Genomic DNA, 21,250 nt, shown 5'->3' with positions numbered 1-21,250 from the left:
TGGTGCCCAGGTCTCAGTGCCAGGGACCATTGCATTTTGTCCCTGTGGAGATGACACTCACCCCTTCCCAGTCACAATGATCCTGACCAAACACAGCTCATGTTGGTTAGACCAACACAGAAGCAAATACAATTTTTAAAAAAGCAGGCTTTTGGAACTTTGACTCACATAAAACTCAGAATCATCAGATGTTTTGTAAAGAATCACTAATGTGATCTTTCTTCCCAATACCCTTTATACATTGTGATTGGATTTTTGTTTTTCCAGAAGTATCTGTGGCAAGATCCAGTAGTGTAGAAGAGAAAAGGTGTGGAGGTAAGTTCTTCCTTTTAGCTACTTTCTCATTGATTTCTGATATTTTCTGCTGTTGGCCAAATGATGTTTCTTGTTGTTCCAAGAAAAAAAAATGCAAATGCAAAAACATAACAGACTGGATCCCAAGCACCTTATGCTTTGAGACCATAAATGCTAAGAGTCAATGTTGAACAGCTAGATTAGTGGTTCTCAAGTGGGGTCCCCAGACCAGCATCACCAGCATCACCCGGGGACTTGAGGGAAATACAGATTCTCAGGCGTCTGCTTGATCTACAGAACTAGAACCCTTTGAGTGGGACTCAACACTCTGTGGTTGAACAAGCCCTTCAGATGATTCTGGTGAATGCTAAGCTTTATGAACCATTGTGCTTGATATCTTGATACTATACAGATACTAAATATCAATGTTAGAGTTCTGATGAGTATTCAAACAATTTGTTTATATTTAGAATGCAAATTCATGGCAGTCAGCCTCAGATCTCCAGATTGCTGGATTGACAAACTTGTAAGGGGGTATAATGTTCTTCTACCCATATCTCTAGAGATATGTTTAAAACTTCCCAGAATGCTAAATGACAAAAATCAACATTCTCTGATTCAAGTGTATGATAAATTTGGACTTTACTGTCAGTGTCTATTGTGTCTGGATGGGAGGAGCTTGCTGTCCATATATCCAGGCCCAGCTTTGGTCCACCTTTGCTAATTGGAGCTAAAACCCACTCCAAGACAGTCATTGTCATATGTGTGTATGGCCTATTAATAACCGTGCCTAGCATAACCCATCTACCCTGGGAGTCCTAGACAACTCAACCCAAGGGGCTTTGGTCTCTGCTTATTCTCAGATGGAGTCTGGTGCTTCTAGGCATATTTTAGGAATGTACTTCCCATTATTAATTACACTTAATAATAAAAGTTCACTATCTGTTATTGTACATTCTTTCTGTTTAGTCAGGCATGTGGTAATCCAGCCATTCAGTGGTCTTCGATGAGCACCCACTCTGCTAGTTTAATGAGGGGCCTGGAGGTCATGGTGAGGATGGAAAGAGCCAGCAGTCCTGTCCTTAGGGATAGTGTCTGGTGCCTGACCTGAGTCAGGTCACTGAGTTCACAGATGGCAGTCACTAACTCGGGATCCACCTGTAAGGTAAACATATTGCCACTTTAAATGAAAATAATCCATTAATCCATTAATGAGAATCCATTAGTATTTGAGACCAGTCACTATAAGCCAGACACTGCATTAAATGACAAGAAGAAACCTATTTGATCCTCTCACAAAGAGCACTTATGTAAGTGCCCAAGTCCACAATTCTTTATGTAAAAAAGAATTGGAGATAGAGAAGGGTTTTGGAGTTGAACACTTTTCAGATTGTAAATGGGCCATATGGGGCATATACTGTATATTACATAAGGCCCCTGCAGGACCTGGGGGCCACACCAGGTGACCTATTCCTTTAAAGATGCTGCTGTGACAGGTGGGTGGAGTGAATATGCTAATGATCCTCCTGGCAGTTCTGGTCAGCTGTAGCAAATGGGTCAGGTCAGGTCTTGCACTTTTCAGAGATTTTGGCCTTGGAAATTGTGGAAAAGCATTGTCAGTCACAGGTTTTTATCTGCCTTTTGTAGGCAGTGATCGTGAGGGACAGAGAGATGGGATCCCTGGCTGAAGCTGACACAGGCAGCCAGCAGTAGAGCCCAGGTTGGATCCAGGCGGTGGGATCGCGGTGTGAACTTGAAGCTCAGGGTGCCACAGGAAGAGGGTGGGATCATGTCTGGGGGCTAGAGCCACAGCACCCCGGTCAGTGGACACTCTTGGACAACACCAGGTTCCTGGCATGTCCGCTGACCTCAGAGGCAGCGAAGGCCCAGAGTGGGTGGCGTTTGTAGGAAGTGATCCTGTTCTGAGGGAAGCCACCAGCCGATGTCTCTGCAGAGTCGAGAGGCCCTCCACAAGTTCGAAAACCACTTTCCCTGGCCAGCCCTCTGAGGGTTAAGCAATGGGAGTCCTTCCAAGGCTTTGAGCTCCCAGGAAGACATACGGCAGAGCCCACTCCCATCTTAAAATGCTGCTGCTGTGTGTCTGTGCCAGCTGCGCCAAATAACAGCAAGGAATCAATCCTTGAGGTGCTCTCGATTAATTCATAGAAACTAATTACAATATTCAGAACTAATTTTCTGGATCTCTAGGCTACTGACAGTGACACTCCAGGATAGCTGGGTAAGAGGTCAGCTGGATATGATTGTTGAGCTGATAGATAAAAACAATTTCCTAGCACGGATGTTTTGGGTGTCTTTAATATGGATGTCTTTTTTTAGTCTGTTGCAAAAAAACAATCACATTTTGCACAGAAAATCAGGAAGTTGAACCAGCTAGGCAACTGGTCTCTACTCCAGCTTTACTGACCAAAAATAACAGCAATAAAGGCATATTCAGAGTGAAGAGTCACAGTAAGCAAATTCAAGAGATTGAATAGGCACTATTTTTCCTTATGCAAAAAAATCTGAGCCTTTTGAAATATTTCAACTTAGAGAGCTATTTTTAGTCACACGAGACACAGGCCTGTATAACCCTCGTGAAGATGTCAGTGGCCCCAGCCTTCCCCGGAGGACACCTGGAGGAGTGATGCATCTGACTAATGACAAAGCATCTGCATATGGAGGGAGTCACACATCTTCCGCGTGTTACAGTGAAATATGTTTCCAGTGCAGCAGAGAGTAGTTGTATTCATACCTGACAATGCCTCCAGGGAGTCTCAACCCTAAAGTATCAAAAAATGACAACACTAGGGTACCCGGAGCACAGCTTCGGTGTTAGAGTGAAGCCTGCAGTGGCCGCTGCTGGAATGTCCCCAGGTGCTTGATCCAACTGTCCCTGTTTGGGAGCTGTCCGGCCCTAGTAGCTTCAGGCAAGATCAGGAAAAGCCAAAGATTTATGAAGTCCTTTCACTTAGTTAAACTATTGACAAAATAATCAAGAAATGAAAGACTGAGGTGGGTGCTGGGAGTGGATGATACCTGTGGAATGTTCTAGTCACATCCTCCTGGATCATCCAGCCCTTTGCGCTGAGCACACTGGATGCCTGCCATGGGAATATCATGTTGTTTGGAGTCTCAGTGTGAGTGGGAGCATGTTGGTTGTGCTCACAGTGCACCAACGAGGCATCCTCAGCCCAGGGTCCGTCCCCCTCAGAAAGAGGATCCCCGTCTCAGGGCCCCGGGTCCGCAGAATGCAGTGCCTGGGAACAGCAAAAGGGCACCATTTAGAGGGAGAAGTCACGGTTTAGGAACAGGTGAGAGACATTCAGCACCTGCTGTGGATCGCAGGTAAGGTGAAGACTGCTTGAAAAACCCTTTGTGAGGAACACGAGTGGTTAAGGTACAAATGCCCCAGGGCCTGGGTGTGGGGGGCACACCTGCAGGTCTCCTCTCCTGAGAGCCCCAGGGCCCTCACTTTGCAGCTTTGCAGACTCACCTCTGTACTGGCTCCACTTGGGGCGGTGTGGACAGATTGGGGTGGGGGCGGGTTCAGCTTAGGGGCCAGTGCACCCTTTCGTGGCCAATGGAAGGGACACCCTGAGGGAAAAAGCCACGTCCTCAGGATGTGTCCTGTGCAGGGGAGACACATAAGGCCAGTGACCCACAAACAGCTGGCTAGCCACACGGGGCCAACCCAGTAGTAAAAGTAAGATCATGTTCTGCTTTACCTGATACTCCCCAAGCCCACCTTCGTCAACACTGCCCAGCGTGGTCTTTAGTCCCTGAGAGGTGTGAAATTCTAATTGCAACGTGTCTTACAAACACACCATGAATGTCTGTTTTTTTCCTGCTGTTGTTTCTCAGACATTAGGCAGGTCGAGCTTATGTTACCTTGATGTCACACGAGCCAATGCTAGCTATATTAGGGTCATAAATGCCTGCCTTTCCACTTTCTCATGGTTTGTACTCATAACTCAAGGAAAATAACTCAGAGTCTATCAAACAGGAAAAAAGTGTAAAAAGAGGGTCATTTCATGACCACTAAAATGTCATATTTTATTCCCTTGACACAAATCCTATTTTTATTTGTATGGTCTCCACTTTCTTTATAAGATCTCCAAAATGTAATGTATGTGAAAAAAAGTGGTACCCAGGATAACATTTTGGTGTGCACACACACACAGAGCACAGAAGTGTGCAGAGATTTTGGGACAAGCACACCAGAAACTAGCCATAGTAGTCCTCTAGGAAAGAAAAAGGTGTTATTCTTATATTCCCTTTTACACTTTTTATGTTATGTGTTCATATTCATAATCAAAAATATATTGAGAAACATAAGAATTACGTAAGTAGAACTCATTTTTTAATAAAAAGAAATAATAAAGAAAAGGGGGAATAAAGAAAGGTGGCTTGCAGGTGAGCGGTATTAGAAGCAGTAAACCCCTCCTCCCTTCGCACCCTGGCTGTGTAGGAGCCTGGAGCTCGTGTTTCCTAGAAACCCCACAGACTGCTGCTGCCCCACGAGCTGCTGCGTTTGAAAGAGAAGAACATTCTTTAAGTTAAAAGGAGCTTCTGCTAGTATATTAAGGTGATTTCCAAAGGACTCATTACAATACATAAGAGCATTTAACTTAAAATACACTCTGTTCACTTTGGAGAAGTGTCTTGGTGGCCATGCCATTTCAAGGGAAGGCACTACGATTAATTTTGGATGGATACGGGGCTTTCCATGCTGTCTTCCTCTGTTCACTGAAACCCTGAGCTGTTGTGTAGCATGCTCCTTCCCAGTGTAGCATCACCTTTGGTGCTGTCTTCCCAGAGTTCAACATGTTCCACATGGTCGCTGTGGGGCTGAGCAGCTCCATCCTGGGCTGCCTTCTCACGCTCCTCGTCTACACCTACTGCCAGCGGTACCAACAGCAATCCCACGATGCCACTGTCATCCACCCCATTGCGCCTGCCCCTCTCAACACCAGCATAACGAACCACATCAACAAACTGGACAAGTACGACTCGGTGGAGGCCATCAAGGTAAGGGACAGGCAGCAACCACAGTAGCCAGAGGTACAACGAAGTCAGGTGGACTGTGGGACTCTTGACAAGGCACAGTGGTGGTGGTGCAGGTGAGGGTGCAGGGCAAGGCAACGGACTCCGCTTATGATGGACTGCCTTTGTAGCCTTGCCTTGCCTGTGAAAACATGTTTGGAGTCTCATATTCAGAATGTAGGTTAGAAATGAGACATGGTAACAGCAACAAATAAAATGCTGGAAAATATTAGGTTATTGGCCAGTGTCCAGCTCTGCCTCCACTGTGCTTTCTGCTTCCAAAGGGAGGTCATGCCAAAGAGAAGAGCTCCAGGCCAAGGGCAGATACACGCTGGGCAGTGGAAATGAGGACCAGGCTTGGGCAATAAGATATACAGGTCCATCTCAGGAGTCACCAGGATGGCAATCTGAGAAAAATTGTTACAGTATTATAAAGACTATCCTCAAATAATTTTCAAGCACAGTGCAGCTTTGTGTGATGTAAAAGTGCAGTGTGACTGCTGTATTTTGTTAAATTTCCCCAATGGGTGATTAACCTAGTATTTGCCCCAGCAATTTGGAGTGAGTGACCAGTCTCCTCCTCATTCCCTGGAAGAAGGGGTGGGAAGGGTATTGGCAGTGGAGCCGGCAGACCTGGGTTCATGAGTCACTTACCATCTGTAACTCACACTCTCTGAGCCTCCCGTTTTCTTCTCAATGAATTGAAGATGATGAAAATCAGTGGAGTCATTTATATGAAATGCCTTGAACAGTTTATTCACCTTTAAATGAGTATAACAGTACGTATTCCTGAGCGCTGTTGAACACTTCCTGCCTAAAACTCAGCGACAAACTGGAAGATATAAAAATTGCCCACTTTGTTCTAGTCATGAGGCAAATCTTCAGTGAGGCAGTGGTGTTAGGAAGCAGGTAAGCGAGGAAACACATTTTCCAATACTAGAGCCTTGGGAGAGAACTCAAGTTCAACATGATCGCCACCTCGTTCTATTCTCTTTCTAAAATGCCACTTAAATTTTTTATTTTTATGTGTTACAGGCATTTAATAAAAACAACCTGATCCTAGAGGAAAGAAACAAGTATTTCAACCCGCATCTTACCGGGAAGACTTATTCTAACGCCTACTTTACAGATCTCAATAATTATGATGAGTACTAATAGTTCTTATATTTTTGGCTTCTTGAAATTCCCCAGTTCCTCAAGGCCTGTGCTCCATGACTGCCCATGTTTCCGAGACTTCAGAGATGAAGTTTGGATACATTTCAAGTGCATTTCAAGCCACAAGTGTCCCATTGCTGCCAAAAATAGATGTCCTTAAAAGCAACAAAAATCTAAATATGACATTGTGAAAATCTGGTCTACAATACTTGGTCATACTGTTGAATGAGCCACGATGTGGTGTTTCTTATTGTGCTCAGTCCATTTTTTTAACAAGTCAGTTGTTTCCTTGAGCTTTTTAATAAGTGTGCCACCTGCACTGGAAAGAGACTCTAGAAATAGGAGCCTCTTCTTGCTCTGGAGCATAAATCTTCATGATGTTCTCGTTCAAGAAAATAGTCACTTTTTATGAGAGAGCCCCCCACACACACATGCACAGACACACACAAGGAGTGCTTAGGTCCACAGTATTGATAAAAGGAAGAATATGAATGTGGCCACACAGTGACTCCCATGAAGCTCCCATCTTCCCCATCTGGAGGCTACTGTGGAATTCTAGGAAGCAACTCGTGTGTTTGGACAGGGAATGATTCGTGCCGGAGGAAGCCCAGGATGCAACCTGGTTTGCATCTGCAGAGGTGATTGATTATGTGGAGTCTGAGACCCCCCATCCGTGGTCCTGATGTGGTTCCTGTGTTACCACTCGGGGAGGTAAGCGGAAAGAGGAGAGGCACAGACACAGTGAAGGGGAGATTGTTCTGCAGGTTGCTGCGAAACCAGCCTTATTCTGACTTTCGGATTTCATGGCATTCCAGGGAGCTCCTGGCCACGCAGTTGGCCTGGATGCCCACCTGTCTGGTCCATCGTAACGTCTGAAGAGCCAGTGTGTAAAATAATGACTTGTGTAGCATTTGGATGTACCCTACACTTCCTCTCTCCCTGTGAAGAAAAACCTTGGACACTAACGATGCCCCTGAAGACAGTATTGAAAGTACTAAAATATAATTGTAAGAAACTTTTTGTAAATGTCCCATGTTATGGAAAGTGTTGAAAGAACTAATGTCGATTTTCCATCTCCCTGACTGAACTGACGTCTGGCGATCGGCCCCTACCAAGAGCATTAATGATGTGTGAAGCTTGCTTTCTGCTGCCCGTTGCTGTGCTTAGTGAGCTGCTCCCCCAGGTCCCAGGTGGCGCTGCCACCTCTGGGTCAGGTGAGGAGCAGATGTTTAGCTCTGGTGCCTTTTGGTTTTAACCTAGTGTTGCCTTCCCGTCCACTCACTCCCACGTCTCCCTGCATGGAGGCCACAGTATTTCAACATGTAGCTTGAGAAATCGGGGTACCCGGAAGTGAGGTTTTTAATGATTGTTGTGTTTCTGAGCATTTCAGGGTATTATACAATTCACAGTGGTCCCCAGTAGGGGAAAAAAAAGGATAAATTATTCACCAACAGCTAATAGGTGACGTGACAGTTGGTTGGATAATCATTGAAAGTAGGAACAAGATTGAAAGAATTCATCTAATGCCAAGGGCATTGTGATAAAGGCCTTGTGTGGACTTTGAAATGTGTTTTTATTGATCCATGAACATTCAGATATTTGAAAATATATAGTGTGGGCATTGGCAAACATGGACTTATTAGCATATGTGTGTTTTTACCCTACCCCATTTACAGGAATAGTTTCAAAAAGTGTTGGGAAAACCCTATGTTTAGTAATACTGAGTTCCAAATATCCTCATGTCCCCAGATTTGCAGAAATGGCTCTACCGAAATTAAGATTTCAGTAGTAGGTGGGCTCTGGAAGGTCTGGTAGAGTGCAGACAAGCGGTGTGGGGGTCTTTGTGTGGGCGTCTGGGTCGCATCGCCTCACTCCTGTGTGCTGCATGAGATCGCACTGTCTGTGCGGAGTGTCTGCAGTGAAGCCAGCTGGTTTCCTGATTTTAACTAGATGCTTCAACCCAGCTCTTCACTTTCCTATAAGAAAAATGTCCTCACTGTGTATCACGTTAGGTGCTTTTTTGAATCCCTCCCCCCCCCCCAATTTTCTGAGCTTAAAAGTTTATTCTATTTCCCCAAGGAAAGGGGAATATTAGTTCCCCAAGAAACTAATATTTCAAAAAAAATCGCCACTGGATTTCATGGGAAGTGCTTTCTAAATTATATCAAAGCCAGTTTTTAATCAATCTTAGACAATGACTGGGAAAGGAGCCTTCACCCGCAACAGCATTTTTGTGTTGTCGATTAGATAAATCCTTGTAATTATCACTGCAAAGAAATCCCCTCATATTTGTCCTCTGACACTGTATTCAAAGGAAAATGGCCCTGGTTTTTCTGGCTTCACTCTCTTTCTCTCCCTCTTATGTAACAGATTTTAGCTCGTTTAGAATCATTTCAGCTATATCCTAAGCATTTTAACTAGCTGTGGAGGAACTTTGTTGCTGTCACTACAGAGCTGTTGCTCAGGTGCCAATTCATCACCTCCACACCCTCCTTCTGGCGGAAGCCCTCGCGTGTGGGTCTTCACAGCAGCCCTGCCACATCTCCCAGGACCTCCCCACCCCCCCGCCCGCCCACGGCAGCTCTTCCTTAGGCTGGGCCACTCGGGATTCCTGCCAAAACCTTCGGGGACACTTGTCACATTTTTCATTTCTGTGTGGCTTTTTAATTTTCTCTTTCCTCTTCTTTTTTCTTTTACTACAAGAAGCACAATTATAAATTCATACTTTACACTGCACCAGGCAATTTAATCCCACTAAAGGAACCTGTTGTCAACTGACATTAATCACAGGTTCATTTTTAGGGTTGTTTCTGGATACAGTTCAAGTTCGGCTGGTTTTCATTAGGAAACTAGGCTAGTCTCATTTAAATTCTTTGGAAGTGGTTCCCAGCATTGTTCCTTTTCCAGCCTAACCCAGTGACCATCTGTCAGGCCAAAGTGCACCCACATTGTACAGGGAGGAGGACGCTGCAAAGTTTCTAAAATGACTTCCGTATCCCCCCTTTTCAGGACTTACATTACAGGTGCACCATACATACTTTTTGGAGCATGTAGATCAAAGTTTTATTGAGTGTTCCTGTGTTTCATTATTGAAAACTTGGTACATGTTACAGAAGCATCAGCAATGGAGACCTGTTCTCTTTTGACAGTATAGTTCCACTCTGCAAAGAGACTTAGAGCATCATCCAAACCAAATTCAGAGACTGATACAAAGTGTACTATCACCTAGTATTTTTGAAGGATCATATTAGTGCATATTAGAAAGCAATCAAGCTGCTTACTCATGACCACAGCCAGAATCAATTCTCATTTAAGTAAACATGTTTCACCTTGTTGGCATGATGATGGTAACTAGTCAAGAACCGGAAAGGAGAAAAGTAGAGGCAGACAACCACTTTATGGCAGTTTTTTAACTAACAACTTTATTGGGCAGAGAATAAAATTCATCCCGCCACATGTAGTCAGAAATATGAGGCCAGCACTTCAAACGGGATCATGTTCTTTCTCAGCTTATTGACAGTGTAATTCCGCAGGGTCCGCATACTAGATGAATGGTGACTCGAATGGTTCACATGCTGGATAAATACAAGCTCGGAGCAAAATCTTGCTAAGAAGAGGGCATTGTGAGCCACCCTTTATATGTTCAAATAGTTTAATTTCCTCTGAAAATGCCAGTGCCTTGTTTAAAATGATTTTTATTATTTTGTCTGGATGTTATTGGTTCCAATTCAAAGCAGGGGATTGATTGGCTGTTCTTTAAAGAAAATCACTCTTCTATGCCTCTTTGAACTCAGGAATAGAAAATGACTAAGAAGCACATCATCTTCAGATGTGATTTGTACCCCCCACTGGGGTGTGGCCCAGGAATAGGGCCCAGGTGTGTTCAGAGTGAAGGTGAACCCGGCCTCGCCTTCCAGGAACTGACATCACTTTCGTCTTACATCCTCCTGCAAGCGCCTTAGCGTTTGCCCTGTGGTAGGAATGTCAGTGTGATGCCCGTGGGGGTTACAGACTGTTGTCACTGTCCCTGTGGTCAGCAAGTCCATAGCTGTAGGAAAGTCAGAGAGGCTGGCGACAGTGGCCACAGATATGGTGAGAGGAAAGAGAACCACACAGACTATGGCCTGCTGTTTTTTTATCTTTATTTTTTTAAGTCAGTGTCAAAGCTGCTTCACAAGTTCACAAAGTTGTTTATTTAGGTTAAGAAAGTTAACGGTGTTTTCTCTGCTAAAGTTGATTGCTCTTCCTCTCTACCATGACTGTTGGCAAAATCACACTTGAACTTCTGTACTTGAGAGAAAGCACAGTATGAACCTTTAACCTAAGCATCTACGTTCACCACCAAATACTACATCATCGACAAAGGAAATGCACAAACTTGGCCCAGTGTAGGATTCCCCAGAGGTGTGTAACAAACCGTCTGTGTTGTGTCACTTGACGTGACTTGAAAATGTTATGTTATAAGCCTCATTCTGTTCATTTGCTGTTGCTGTTTTGTGATACAAAATAAACTTACTTGGGATCGTTTCTTTTTTTAAAAAAAAATATATATATATAAATTCGGTTGCCCTGTTGGAGTGCTTGTGGATTGCCAACTATGTTCTCACAGGGCCGGTGAGCGCACCACACTTTTTTTCCAGTTCTTACATTCAGTGTGACATACAAATTTCCAATGGTCTTTGCTTTCATCTTGTCTGCTCATCAGTTCACTGTCTTAAATGCTCACTCGAGAGCTGCCCGGGTCTGTATCTAAGAAAGTTGTTTACCGACACCTGAGACAGATGCAGTGCTTTCAAAACCTGGCTGAAGACACCAACCGCAGCAGCCCAGGGAGCTCATTGCCTGTTTTGTTGGAGAGGTTATGGGAGTTCAGAGAGGGAACGGGTGGACAGAGGGGGTTAGAAACCAACTCGCACCTCTCCCAGCCTGGACTCAGAGGAAAACAGACCTATTTACACGTGAAAAGGAGCTGCTATGACAGAGGTGAAAGTGCGGTGCTTGGTGCTCGTTCACTGCTCTGGGTAAGTTGCCAGGTCCTGTAACCCAAACTAATTCATCTCCTTTAAGACAATAAATTCACGAAGAGCGATCCTAAGTACTGCTAACGGCGCAGCAATCTTCCTTTCGCAGCAACCCCCTCTTCACCTCTGCCTGGGAAAAAATAAGAGAGCCCTGATTATGTACAGTTAAATTGTATTATATTTTTTGTACTTAGGTTTTATGTAAATAGTTTGTCTCATGCAATTGTATGTGAGCATTGAAATAAACTCTACCATTTAGGAAACAATTTAGTGGCATTTTCCTTTGCATGGTGTCAAAGTCCCTGGTGTTCCCAGGTGTCCTAAGGAGCATTCACTACTCAGAGGAGAGCGTTTCAGCAAAATGAGACTGGATGACCTCCTGGGTGAATCCCATGATGTGCTCTTGTTGGTTCTGCAGACCATAAAGCCTTTTGAGTGTTGGCGAAGACAGGACCAGCCAGCTTCATGATCCTGTGAAGTGGTAAAGAACTCTCAGAAATATTTCTGTGGACAATAGCAAGTGTATGGCATGGAAAGCCAGTCAGGTTTTTAATTTACCAGTAGTTGGTATTGTACATACTGGTGATTGTTAAGCTTTATTCTCTTTTTTCCTAGAATGAACCACTATCAGTCAGTATGGACCCTCAGCTAAAAAGATGCCTGCCCCAGGAAAACTATTGAGTGAAATCTATATTACAGTGTTTTTTCTCTCTACAGTATATATTTATATCTAATATAGTAATTCATATATGTGTGTGTGGTATATATAAAATTTTTAATTGGCCAAAGAGCTGAAAACCACCATTTAATAGAGAGGCCAAAAATTATAATAAAACTATATAAAAATATAAACTAGTGAAGCATGTTATAGTAATTAAGTTGTTTAATCACCACTTAATGAAATATTTTCTTAATTCTGTGTTTGTCCAGATGACCCAAGCTGACTATACTATTAAAAGAGTTCTCTCCTATTGGAGGGCTGGATGTCCTTTAGTGCTAAAAGGCTCTCAGAAGAATAATTTCCTACAGCTTTGTGAGGAGGTTTCTCCCCTTCTCCCCCATTAAGCAAGCGGACAATCCAGGAGATTATTAGCTCCGGCTGCATATTAATATTTTCTGGGGAGTTTTTAAAAAAACATCATCCAACCCACATTCCAGACCAATTCAATTTGGATTCTGAGTATTTGTATTCTATGAAATATTAAAATTAAAATATCCCTTGAAGAGCCTACATTTGGCTGGTAGTTTAGAAAGTGAATGGAATAAATAAATGTACCACAATTTCCTTTCATGTGGCTTTTTTTCTGAATATGTATTTACAATCATATATTCTGATTTTTACACATTCTCACACGTTGCTTATGTATCCAACTCCTTTTTATAAACTTCGTATGTTCTTGAAAATAAAATTGAAATATGATTTAAAATATCTTTCTGGACCTGTTTGAAATATGTATTGTAAATCTCCATTTAAAGTGTCTCCTTGTGCCCAGCTTTTGAAGAATAGAAAAAATGATTGAGTGTATTGACTGAAGAATTGTGGATATTTAATGTAAAAAGAAATTGTCCTTAAAGTAATATCTGAAACTGTATTATTTTCCTGGACTTTTACCTGGTTTACATTTGGTTTATTTCTTTAAAGTGGTTTGTTTATAAAATCAAACAGAAAATGATGTCTGAAATGGCTTTTCCCTCATCAATCAGCTTGGCAGGTGTTTTCCTTGGAAGCGTCTGAAGCTCTCACCTCACCCCTGTAATCACAGCCAGAACCAGCACTGAAAGCAACAAGATGACGTTTGATATACATTTGATAGTTCTCGGTGCTGCAGGGCTCTGCAGACTAGTAGCTAAAAGCATGACAGAGGAAATAAAATTTATAAAAAAAATAACCCTTTGTAAAATGATCTTTGTTCAAAACACAGAAACTGGAAGAATTTATCCCTAGTTTGAAAAACTATTAATATTCTGAAAATGGGATTTAACATAGAACACAGAGAAAGCTTTGAGTTATGGCTTTTCATGAATGTGTGTGAGCTCGGTGACACTGGCCAGGTGTTTGTGAATGCCTCTGCCTGAGGTCAGTTGTTCATCACAGTGGGCGTTTCATGGGCCATCTTTCCTTGGAAAGATAGGGGTAGTGAAGACTGCAGGGCTTTAGGACTGTGAAAATGCCTGTTCACACTTCTCTTACTCTTCAGTTTCCTCCTCTCTTGTCCCTCAGAATTGCTGTTACTTTTCTGGTAAGTAGATGCAGATACAGGATGTCTTTGTTCACTCTACTTCTGAGACCATGCGCCCCCTGGTGGCCAGGGCTCACCCTTCCTTGAGAAGTGGTTTAGTAGTGGCAGCAACATGGCCCCTGGAAAATTCCTGTCAGAAAGACAAATGGGCAGCTATAACCAGCCATTCAGAGAGAGAATTCACGTGCACACAGCCACAGATAAGCACAACAGCTGGAAAGTCTCCTTCTGAATTTTGAAGGTGCTCCTGTTTGCGGAAGGGATAGGGGAACACACACTTGCACAAAGACACGTAACAGATGTAGGGGTTCCATCTGAATTTGGAGACATTTTCCATGGGCTTCCAGTCATTTCCCCCTAATTCACTGTGACATGCATTTCAGCACAAACTCAGGATCGATCCCGTTTTTAAAGCTTATATAACTTGGAGGAACTTTGAAAGAAAGGGAATATAAAATATTCACACTATGAAATCAGGTATGAAAATACTCATATTTTGAAAATAAGTCACTACAAACTTCAAATTTAAAAAATATGATACAAATAATAAGATTAAAAAATGCAATAAGAAAAGCAATCACACAACCTTTGAAGAGGGGAAATGTGCTTTCTAACTCTGTGATGATCAGAACAGATATGTGTCCATTACAGGGAAACACTGAGGTTGTCAGATGCAAAACTGAGGGTTCAGCAAACTATAAGCAAGTTACGATTTTCCATTATAGAGGTGCCAATGGGAAGGAAGACGTTTAGGTTCTCAATTGCTCTGTTCTGTGCGATACAGAGCAACCTGTTAGAGCAAAGCCATTTCCTCTCCCCACATCACGGGGGAAGGACTTGCTCAAACAGGTGAGCATCTTCCAGCTCTTAGGAAAGGAGGAAAGTTTTCTGTACATCTAAGGTAATATTCTTACTATTAGTATGTATTATTAACCAAAGAGTGTGGAATACTTTAAATTGTCCAAGAATTATGGGAAAAAGTAATTATTCTGTGGTTAGTAATCAAGGTTGGTAACCAAGATTGGTCTCTGAGAAAATCAGAAAAAGAAAAAGTTTTAAAACGAGTCATGTTGAGTGTTTTTGGTTGTTTCTAATCTATTTTTTCTTTTGGCAAAAGAGATGATGATGAAAATCCCTAAGGGGTAAAAAGAACTGAAATCCAACCTCTGAACTTTTCAGAAAACAGACAGAGGCCCTCACACCACTCGGACTGCCCTATATTGTGAGAGGAAAAAGTGCCAGTGCAAACATATCTTATGACCAGGATATACGTTTCCTCATCTCATCTTTCAGCTGATGTTTTTTGCTACTTCATATTTCCAAAAGTTTTATAAAAAACAGGATTGAGAAAAGTTGTAAAATCTATCAACATTCAGATAGTGTGGGTCCTGGAATTTCCCACGGGTGCTTCACTGGGTGGAGGCAGCAGCAGGTGAGAGGTGATACATAAAAAGTAAGGTCAGCTGGAATGCAAAGGTGCAAGTTTCATTCACTGTAGGATTCTAAGACCACGTGGTAGGATTTATTTGCACACACTAACATTAATGCAAACTAGCCTTTGCCAAATTCTGGTGTTTGAGAGCAGCGGAAGAAGAACATTTTGTGTGTAGAATAATTTAGGTGGCTGGTGTGGTGAAGGTGGGACTGCTGGTACTTCCTAATCAAACTCCTGCTTCCAGAAGAATCACTACCCTGGAGGATATTACTGGGGAGTTATAGTCAATTCATAGGCTACGGCTCACAACTTGGTGGAAAATGGTTTTGTAATTATGCAGAGAGTAAGAGGGAGAGCTGATGGGTATGCTGGGAGAATGAAAGGCCCCGTGGGCAGGGACTGGAGATTTGTTAAAGATGGATCTTCTCTTGGTCCTCTTGGCAGTTAAGTGTCAAGTTGCTACACCTGAAAGTCATGATGTAGGAGTGATCTCTCACTCCTTAGAAAAGAGCCAAGTGTCTTGTTTGTCTTAAAACCATTCACTGTTAAGTTTGCAATTTAGTCAGGTTATTTTCTGGAACCTTTTCAGAAAACAAGTTTCAACAGTGTAATAAAATTGAAATGGGATCTAGGAAGCAATAAACCCTATTGCTGAACTGTGTTGGAAGTTTTTTGGGCTTGTGAAGGTTGTCCTTTGTGAGACAATGAAATGCTATGCAACCCAGCTGGAAATGTCCTTTGAATATGTTTCTAGTACCCTGAGGAGTAACAGCTCACACACCTTGCCAAATTCAATGCAGACAATGGAAAGACAAGAATTAGATGCTCAGAAACAATGGAGAGGCAGGGACTTGGTGGAAAATGTAGGCATGCCTTAATCCTACACACACAGGACCACAAAGGGGCAGGGGCATTACTACAGAATTTTGACAGCCTGCAGCACAAAGCAAGTTAACACATATAGCTCACAAATGGATTAATTAGAATATTACCAATGTTTGACTTGTTTAAGAAGACAATTATATTTCCTATGTTGCATTGGATTCTCCCTTTAATGATTAGATGTTTTGAACAGAAAAACTATTTCTCTTTGAAAAGCTGGTCTGTATCACCTGAAGGTACCATGACCATTTTATGCTGAGGCCTCTATTTTTATGTTGCTCTTTCTGCACATAGGAATGCAATACTTAAGGCATTACCATCCAGAAAGTTCTACCACAGATGTGTAGTTTCCCTTAAGTAAATATTTTGTTAAAACAGGTTGTAAAAATTCTAATTGAGATGGTAGACATACTTGTAGACAAACAGGGGGTACAAGGAAGCAAGTGATGCCTCTCAAAGATGGCATTATTTTGTGCTAAAGAAAATGGAACAGAACTTCTTGCACAGGGTCAGGAACTGGGAAGGCTGTGTCACCCATGACACAGGGATGAATCCCAAGCCTATGTGGGAACAAGTTCTGAGCTGTGGTCAGGGCAATAGTGCACAAGAAAGAAAAACCCACAGCCTGTGTGATGTCCAAAAATCTAATACAGAAATAAATGTTGAACAGTGGTCCATAGTGAGAAAATGTAGTCATAGCAGCACAATTCATAATAGCCAAGTGCTGGAAGCAACCTAGGTACCCATCAGTAAATGAGTGGATCAAAAAACTATGGCACATTTATACAATGGAATTCTATGCAGCAGAGAGAAAGAAGAAACTCCTACCCTTTGTGACAGCATGGATAGAAATGGAGAACATTATGCTAAGTGAAATAATCTAGGCAGTGAAAGACAGATTCCACATGATCTCACCTATTAAGTGGAACCTAATCAACAAAACAAACAAGCAAAATACAATCAGAGACATTGAAATAAAGAACAAACTGACAGTAACCAGAGAGGAGTGGGGAGGGGATAATAGGGGAAGGACCATCAAGGAACATGTATAAAGGACCCATGGACAAAGCCAAAGGGGGTAGGTTCAAGGGTGGAAGGTGGGGATGGGGGGACGTGGTGGGTTGAATATGGAGAAACTGTATTTGAACAACAATATAAAATAGATAAATAAAATGTAGCCATATTCACCTGAGCAAACTTAAAAGCAAATCTTGAAATGGTCAAGGAAATCTAAATAGCATAGCTTGCTCAGCAGAACAAGTCCTGAAACTATACAGGAATAAAATGAAATTCAATATTAAACAACACAATTTTGCAATTTTCAGCATCCACTAATTAAATACCAAGCATGCAAAGAAGCAAGAAAACATGGAACAAGTATTTGTATACAAAATCAATAGCAGCTTTGTTTATAGTAACAAAACCGTGAAAACAGCCCAAATGTCCTGCAACTAGCAAATGATAAATTATGGTATCCCCATGAATTGGCATAGGGTTCAGTAATGAAAAGAAATAAACTATTGATACACAGGACAATGTAAATAACTCTCAAGAGCATGAGATTAAGTAAAACAAGCCAGACATGCATACGTACACTATCACGTGATTCCAGTTTCATTGATACGAATTCTTGAAAAAGCAAAATCATACTCACAGAAAAAATTTGGGTGTGCCTGGGACTGAGGATCAGTGAGCATATTCTCTGTAAGGGAGGCAGAGGGAAATTTTAGGGGGCGTAGAAATGAGTTAGGTTTATATTACTGTATTATTTGTCAAAACTGATAATCTACTGGAAAAAATCACTTTTTGTTAAGTATATATTTCCATAATGCTGGTGCAAAAAAAAAATAGTCTAGAACTGATAAAATATTGTGAACCAGACAGAGCTAAAGGTAAAACTCTCAACAATAAGGTTCCCATTCTGGGGCAATGCCTGTCTCCCTGAAACAGATCCTACATAAGAACATGAAAGAGGATAAGCACATAAGGAAACATCTCTTTCTAAGAGAGATTCTGATACTGACATCAATTGATGGACATTTGGGTTATTTCTCATTTGGGGTTATTTTAAATCTTATGAAAAGATTTGAAAATGAGTATGTTTAAGATAAAAACGTAAGGGGGTAAACTCTATAAGGCAAGAATAGGGCATGATGCCCAAAGAGAGGAAATTCAGAAAACCCACCAAAGTTCTTTAAAAAAAAAAACACTATAAGCATGGATAATATCTCTGAAAAGGTGAATATTTAATGGTAAATTATGTATTACTGATGGGAAGACAGTAATTAGAAGATAAAACTGAGGAATTAAGGCAAAATGAACCACAGATGTGAATACAAAATAAAAGTTAAGATTGATGAGAAAAAGAATACGATTTAGTATATGAGGTCTGTCCAGAAAAAGTCCAGCCATTGTTAACATCACGAGAAAGGTTCGTGCGACATTGACATAGCTTGCCAGCCAAGGGGTATGGACTGGAATGCACATGAGTGAACAATGTGACCTCACTGGTACTAGTCAGCAAGGGTGGTAGACACTATTGAATGAGCAGGTATACTGTGTGGCCACTGCATTCAAAATGAGTAAGGCAACAAATCTGCATCAAATTTTGCATTAAACATCAACATTCCACCATGGAAACTATTCACATGATTAAGAAGACCACAGCTATAGGCAACTCGTGATTGACAGCTTCATCATGACAATGTACCCACTCATGCGTCTCGTCTCATGTAGAGTTTTTTGGTGAAACATCAAATCACCCAGGTGACTCAGCCCCCTGTGGCCCAGATTTGGCACCCTGTGACTTCTGGCTTCTCCCAAAACTAAAATCACTTTTGAAAGGGAAGAGATTTCACACCATCAGTGAGATTCAGCAAAATGTGACGGGGTAGCTGATGGTGAATGGAAGACCTGTGTGAGTTTCCAAGGTGCCTACTTTGAAGGGGACTGAGGTGTCATTGTCCTATGTACAATGTTTCTTGTATCTTGTATCTTCTTCAGTAAATGTCTCTATTTTTTAATAGTACATGGCTGGGTACTTTCTGGACAGATCTCGCATTTCATCAACAAAGCAGACAGCAGATCTGTACAGCATGATTGTGCATTATGGCAAGTAAAAATATCAGATTTTTTTCATGTCCTAGAAGAATTTTATTTCTTAAATACAGGGGACCTGTTCACAGTGCTGTCATTGCCCTGTTGAGGGTGGGGATGGGGATTAAAAGCATCACTGAGGATCCCAGGACTAATCCTTTCACATTCAAGAAGCCACTGTGAAGAGTCAACCTCGGGCAAAGCTTTGTCGTGGGGGCTGTTTGGGATCCGAAGTGATGACAGGAGCTCGTAATTCATTAAGCGTTTATGTAAGAATGCCAAGGAGACATCACTCTGCTCCGAAAGAGTGGTAAAAAGTGATTGCTTAATTCAGAGCGGGGGTAGCCAGCTTCCCACTGGGTCCTATAAAGGAAAGAAGGGAGAACATTTATTCACGTCTTTTGATCTCAGCCAAGTGATATAAGTGGCTTATTAGACTGGGCTAACGTCACACCATGTGCTTTGCTGTGGCTCCGTGGGGAAGACAGTTTCACCTGCGCATTTCAGTTTCAAGCTCGATGGATGATCATCACAGTTCCAGAGAGTCAGTGCCTCACTTAGATGCTGTCATTCCTCACTTGAAAATGATTATCTCATGGAAGTCTTCTATGAGACTGTGAATTAAAGTAATTTGAAGTAAAAAACATTGAATTCTTAAAAATTAGGGAGTCTATTTTAATAATTTGAGATTTTTTAATTTTAAGATTTTACATTTTAAGCTGGATTTTAAAACAATGTCCATTTTTATATATCAACTTGAATTGACACTCAATATTATTTTATGCTATCTTCTAGTGTACATGATGGAGTTTAGACATTTATGTAATTTACAAAGTGATCCCCCCAATAAGTCTAGTACTCACCTGGCCCTATACATAGTTATCACAATATTATTGACTATGTTCCCTATGCTGTGCTTTATATCCCAGTGGCTATTTAATCTGCGCATCGTAATCCCTTCCCCTTTTTCACCCACCCCTCCCCCACTCCCTCTCCAGCAACCGCCAGTCTGTTCTCTGTATCTGTGAGTCTGTTTCTGTTTTGTTTGTTTGACCCACAAAATCCATCCAAGTTGTCACTAATTTGGCTTTTTTCATCTTTAAGCATAAATAATCTTTTCCCCAAGCTTCATTGGTGATTATCCCATTCCCATCATAGACGCCATCGTGTTAGATGCAAGGATCAACACTACCGCAGAATTTAGGAAAATGTAAGAGTTAACTGAAGAAAAGAGAGGACACGGGCAGTGTTAGCCTGTAGAATATTTACTCTCGAGTTAACATCTACTTTAAAAAAATATGTTCTTTATGAGTGAAAAAATGTTATCTTTCTAAAAAATTTTTATAGCAGGTCTTCCATGAATGATAGATTAGAAATTAAAAATAAGAAGTAAGTGAATAAATAAATTACTAGGAGAATATTCTTCTTTCCCAGTTTCAGCAAGGGCCATTTGATATGTTGGAATCATGGTACAAGAATTCCCAACTCCACATAATCTGAACAGCGCACAACGTGCAAGCTGATGGTTTCTTACAGCCGCTCTAGTGCGCACTTCACGGACACAGGGGAAAGGGTGGCCAGTGATGTACTTAGTGCTGCACAGCATCGTGCCTTTTTGTAAGTAAGATGGCGTATAGTCACGATATTCAAAGTTTCCAGATGTTTGTTTAATTAAGAAGAAAAAAGGGAGCATAAAACAGGAAAGAATGGGAACTCATGGGAAGAATGCATGTTTCTCCCCCCAGGGAAGATAAGAAAATGATTAGTCATGAAGGGAAAAATGTTATTAGGCATTAGAGGAAATTTTATTTTTTATCAGAAATTGAAGAACTTAATGCTCAGGCTTCTCACCACAAGGAGCACCTTGACCCTCCCTGCATCCTCATCACCCCGATCAGATACCCCAGATGTTCAATCAGGCCCTATTTTATACCCCTGTTTCTGGTAAATGTTGATACAGTGAAATCAAATGGGCCTCACAGAACCCATCGGAACCATGATGTCAGCACAGCACTGAAACTCACCCTCCGAAGGCCTCTCAAAAGGAGTTTGTGTCTCACGTGACTGTCTGTGAAAGTGCACAC

General features: G+C 41.8%; 1 protein-coding gene across 1 annotated transcript in view; it reads left to right on the top strand.

Moving 5' to 3' along the window:
• Positions 1-11,779, top strand: part of SEMA5A (semaphorin 5A) — a 441,285-nt gene extending 429,506 nt beyond the window's left edge. Inside the window, exons 21-23 of the mRNA XM_045847790.1 lie at positions 268-315; positions 5,111-5,322; positions 6,373-11,779. Of these exons, the coding sequence (XP_045703746.1) occupies positions 268-315; positions 5,111-5,322; positions 6,373-6,492 (380 nt within the window). The 3' untranslated portion in view covers positions 6,493-11,779. The remainder of the gene's footprint in view (positions 1-267; positions 316-5,110; positions 5,323-6,372) is intronic.
• The last annotated feature ends 9,471 nt before the right edge of the window (positions 11,780-21,250 follow it).

The sequence above is a fragment of the Phyllostomus hastatus genome, unplaced genomic scaffold (genome assembly GCF_019186645.2).
Source record: "Phyllostomus hastatus isolate PE091 unplaced genomic scaffold, TTU_PhHast_1.1 phas_contig_58, whole genome shotgun sequence".
In the NCBI taxonomy this organism is placed as follows: domain Eukaryota; kingdom Metazoa; phylum Chordata; class Mammalia; order Chiroptera; family Phyllostomidae; genus Phyllostomus; species Phyllostomus hastatus.
Note: the sequence above shows the minus strand (reverse complement) of the source record. Positions and strands in the feature narration are given on the sequence as shown.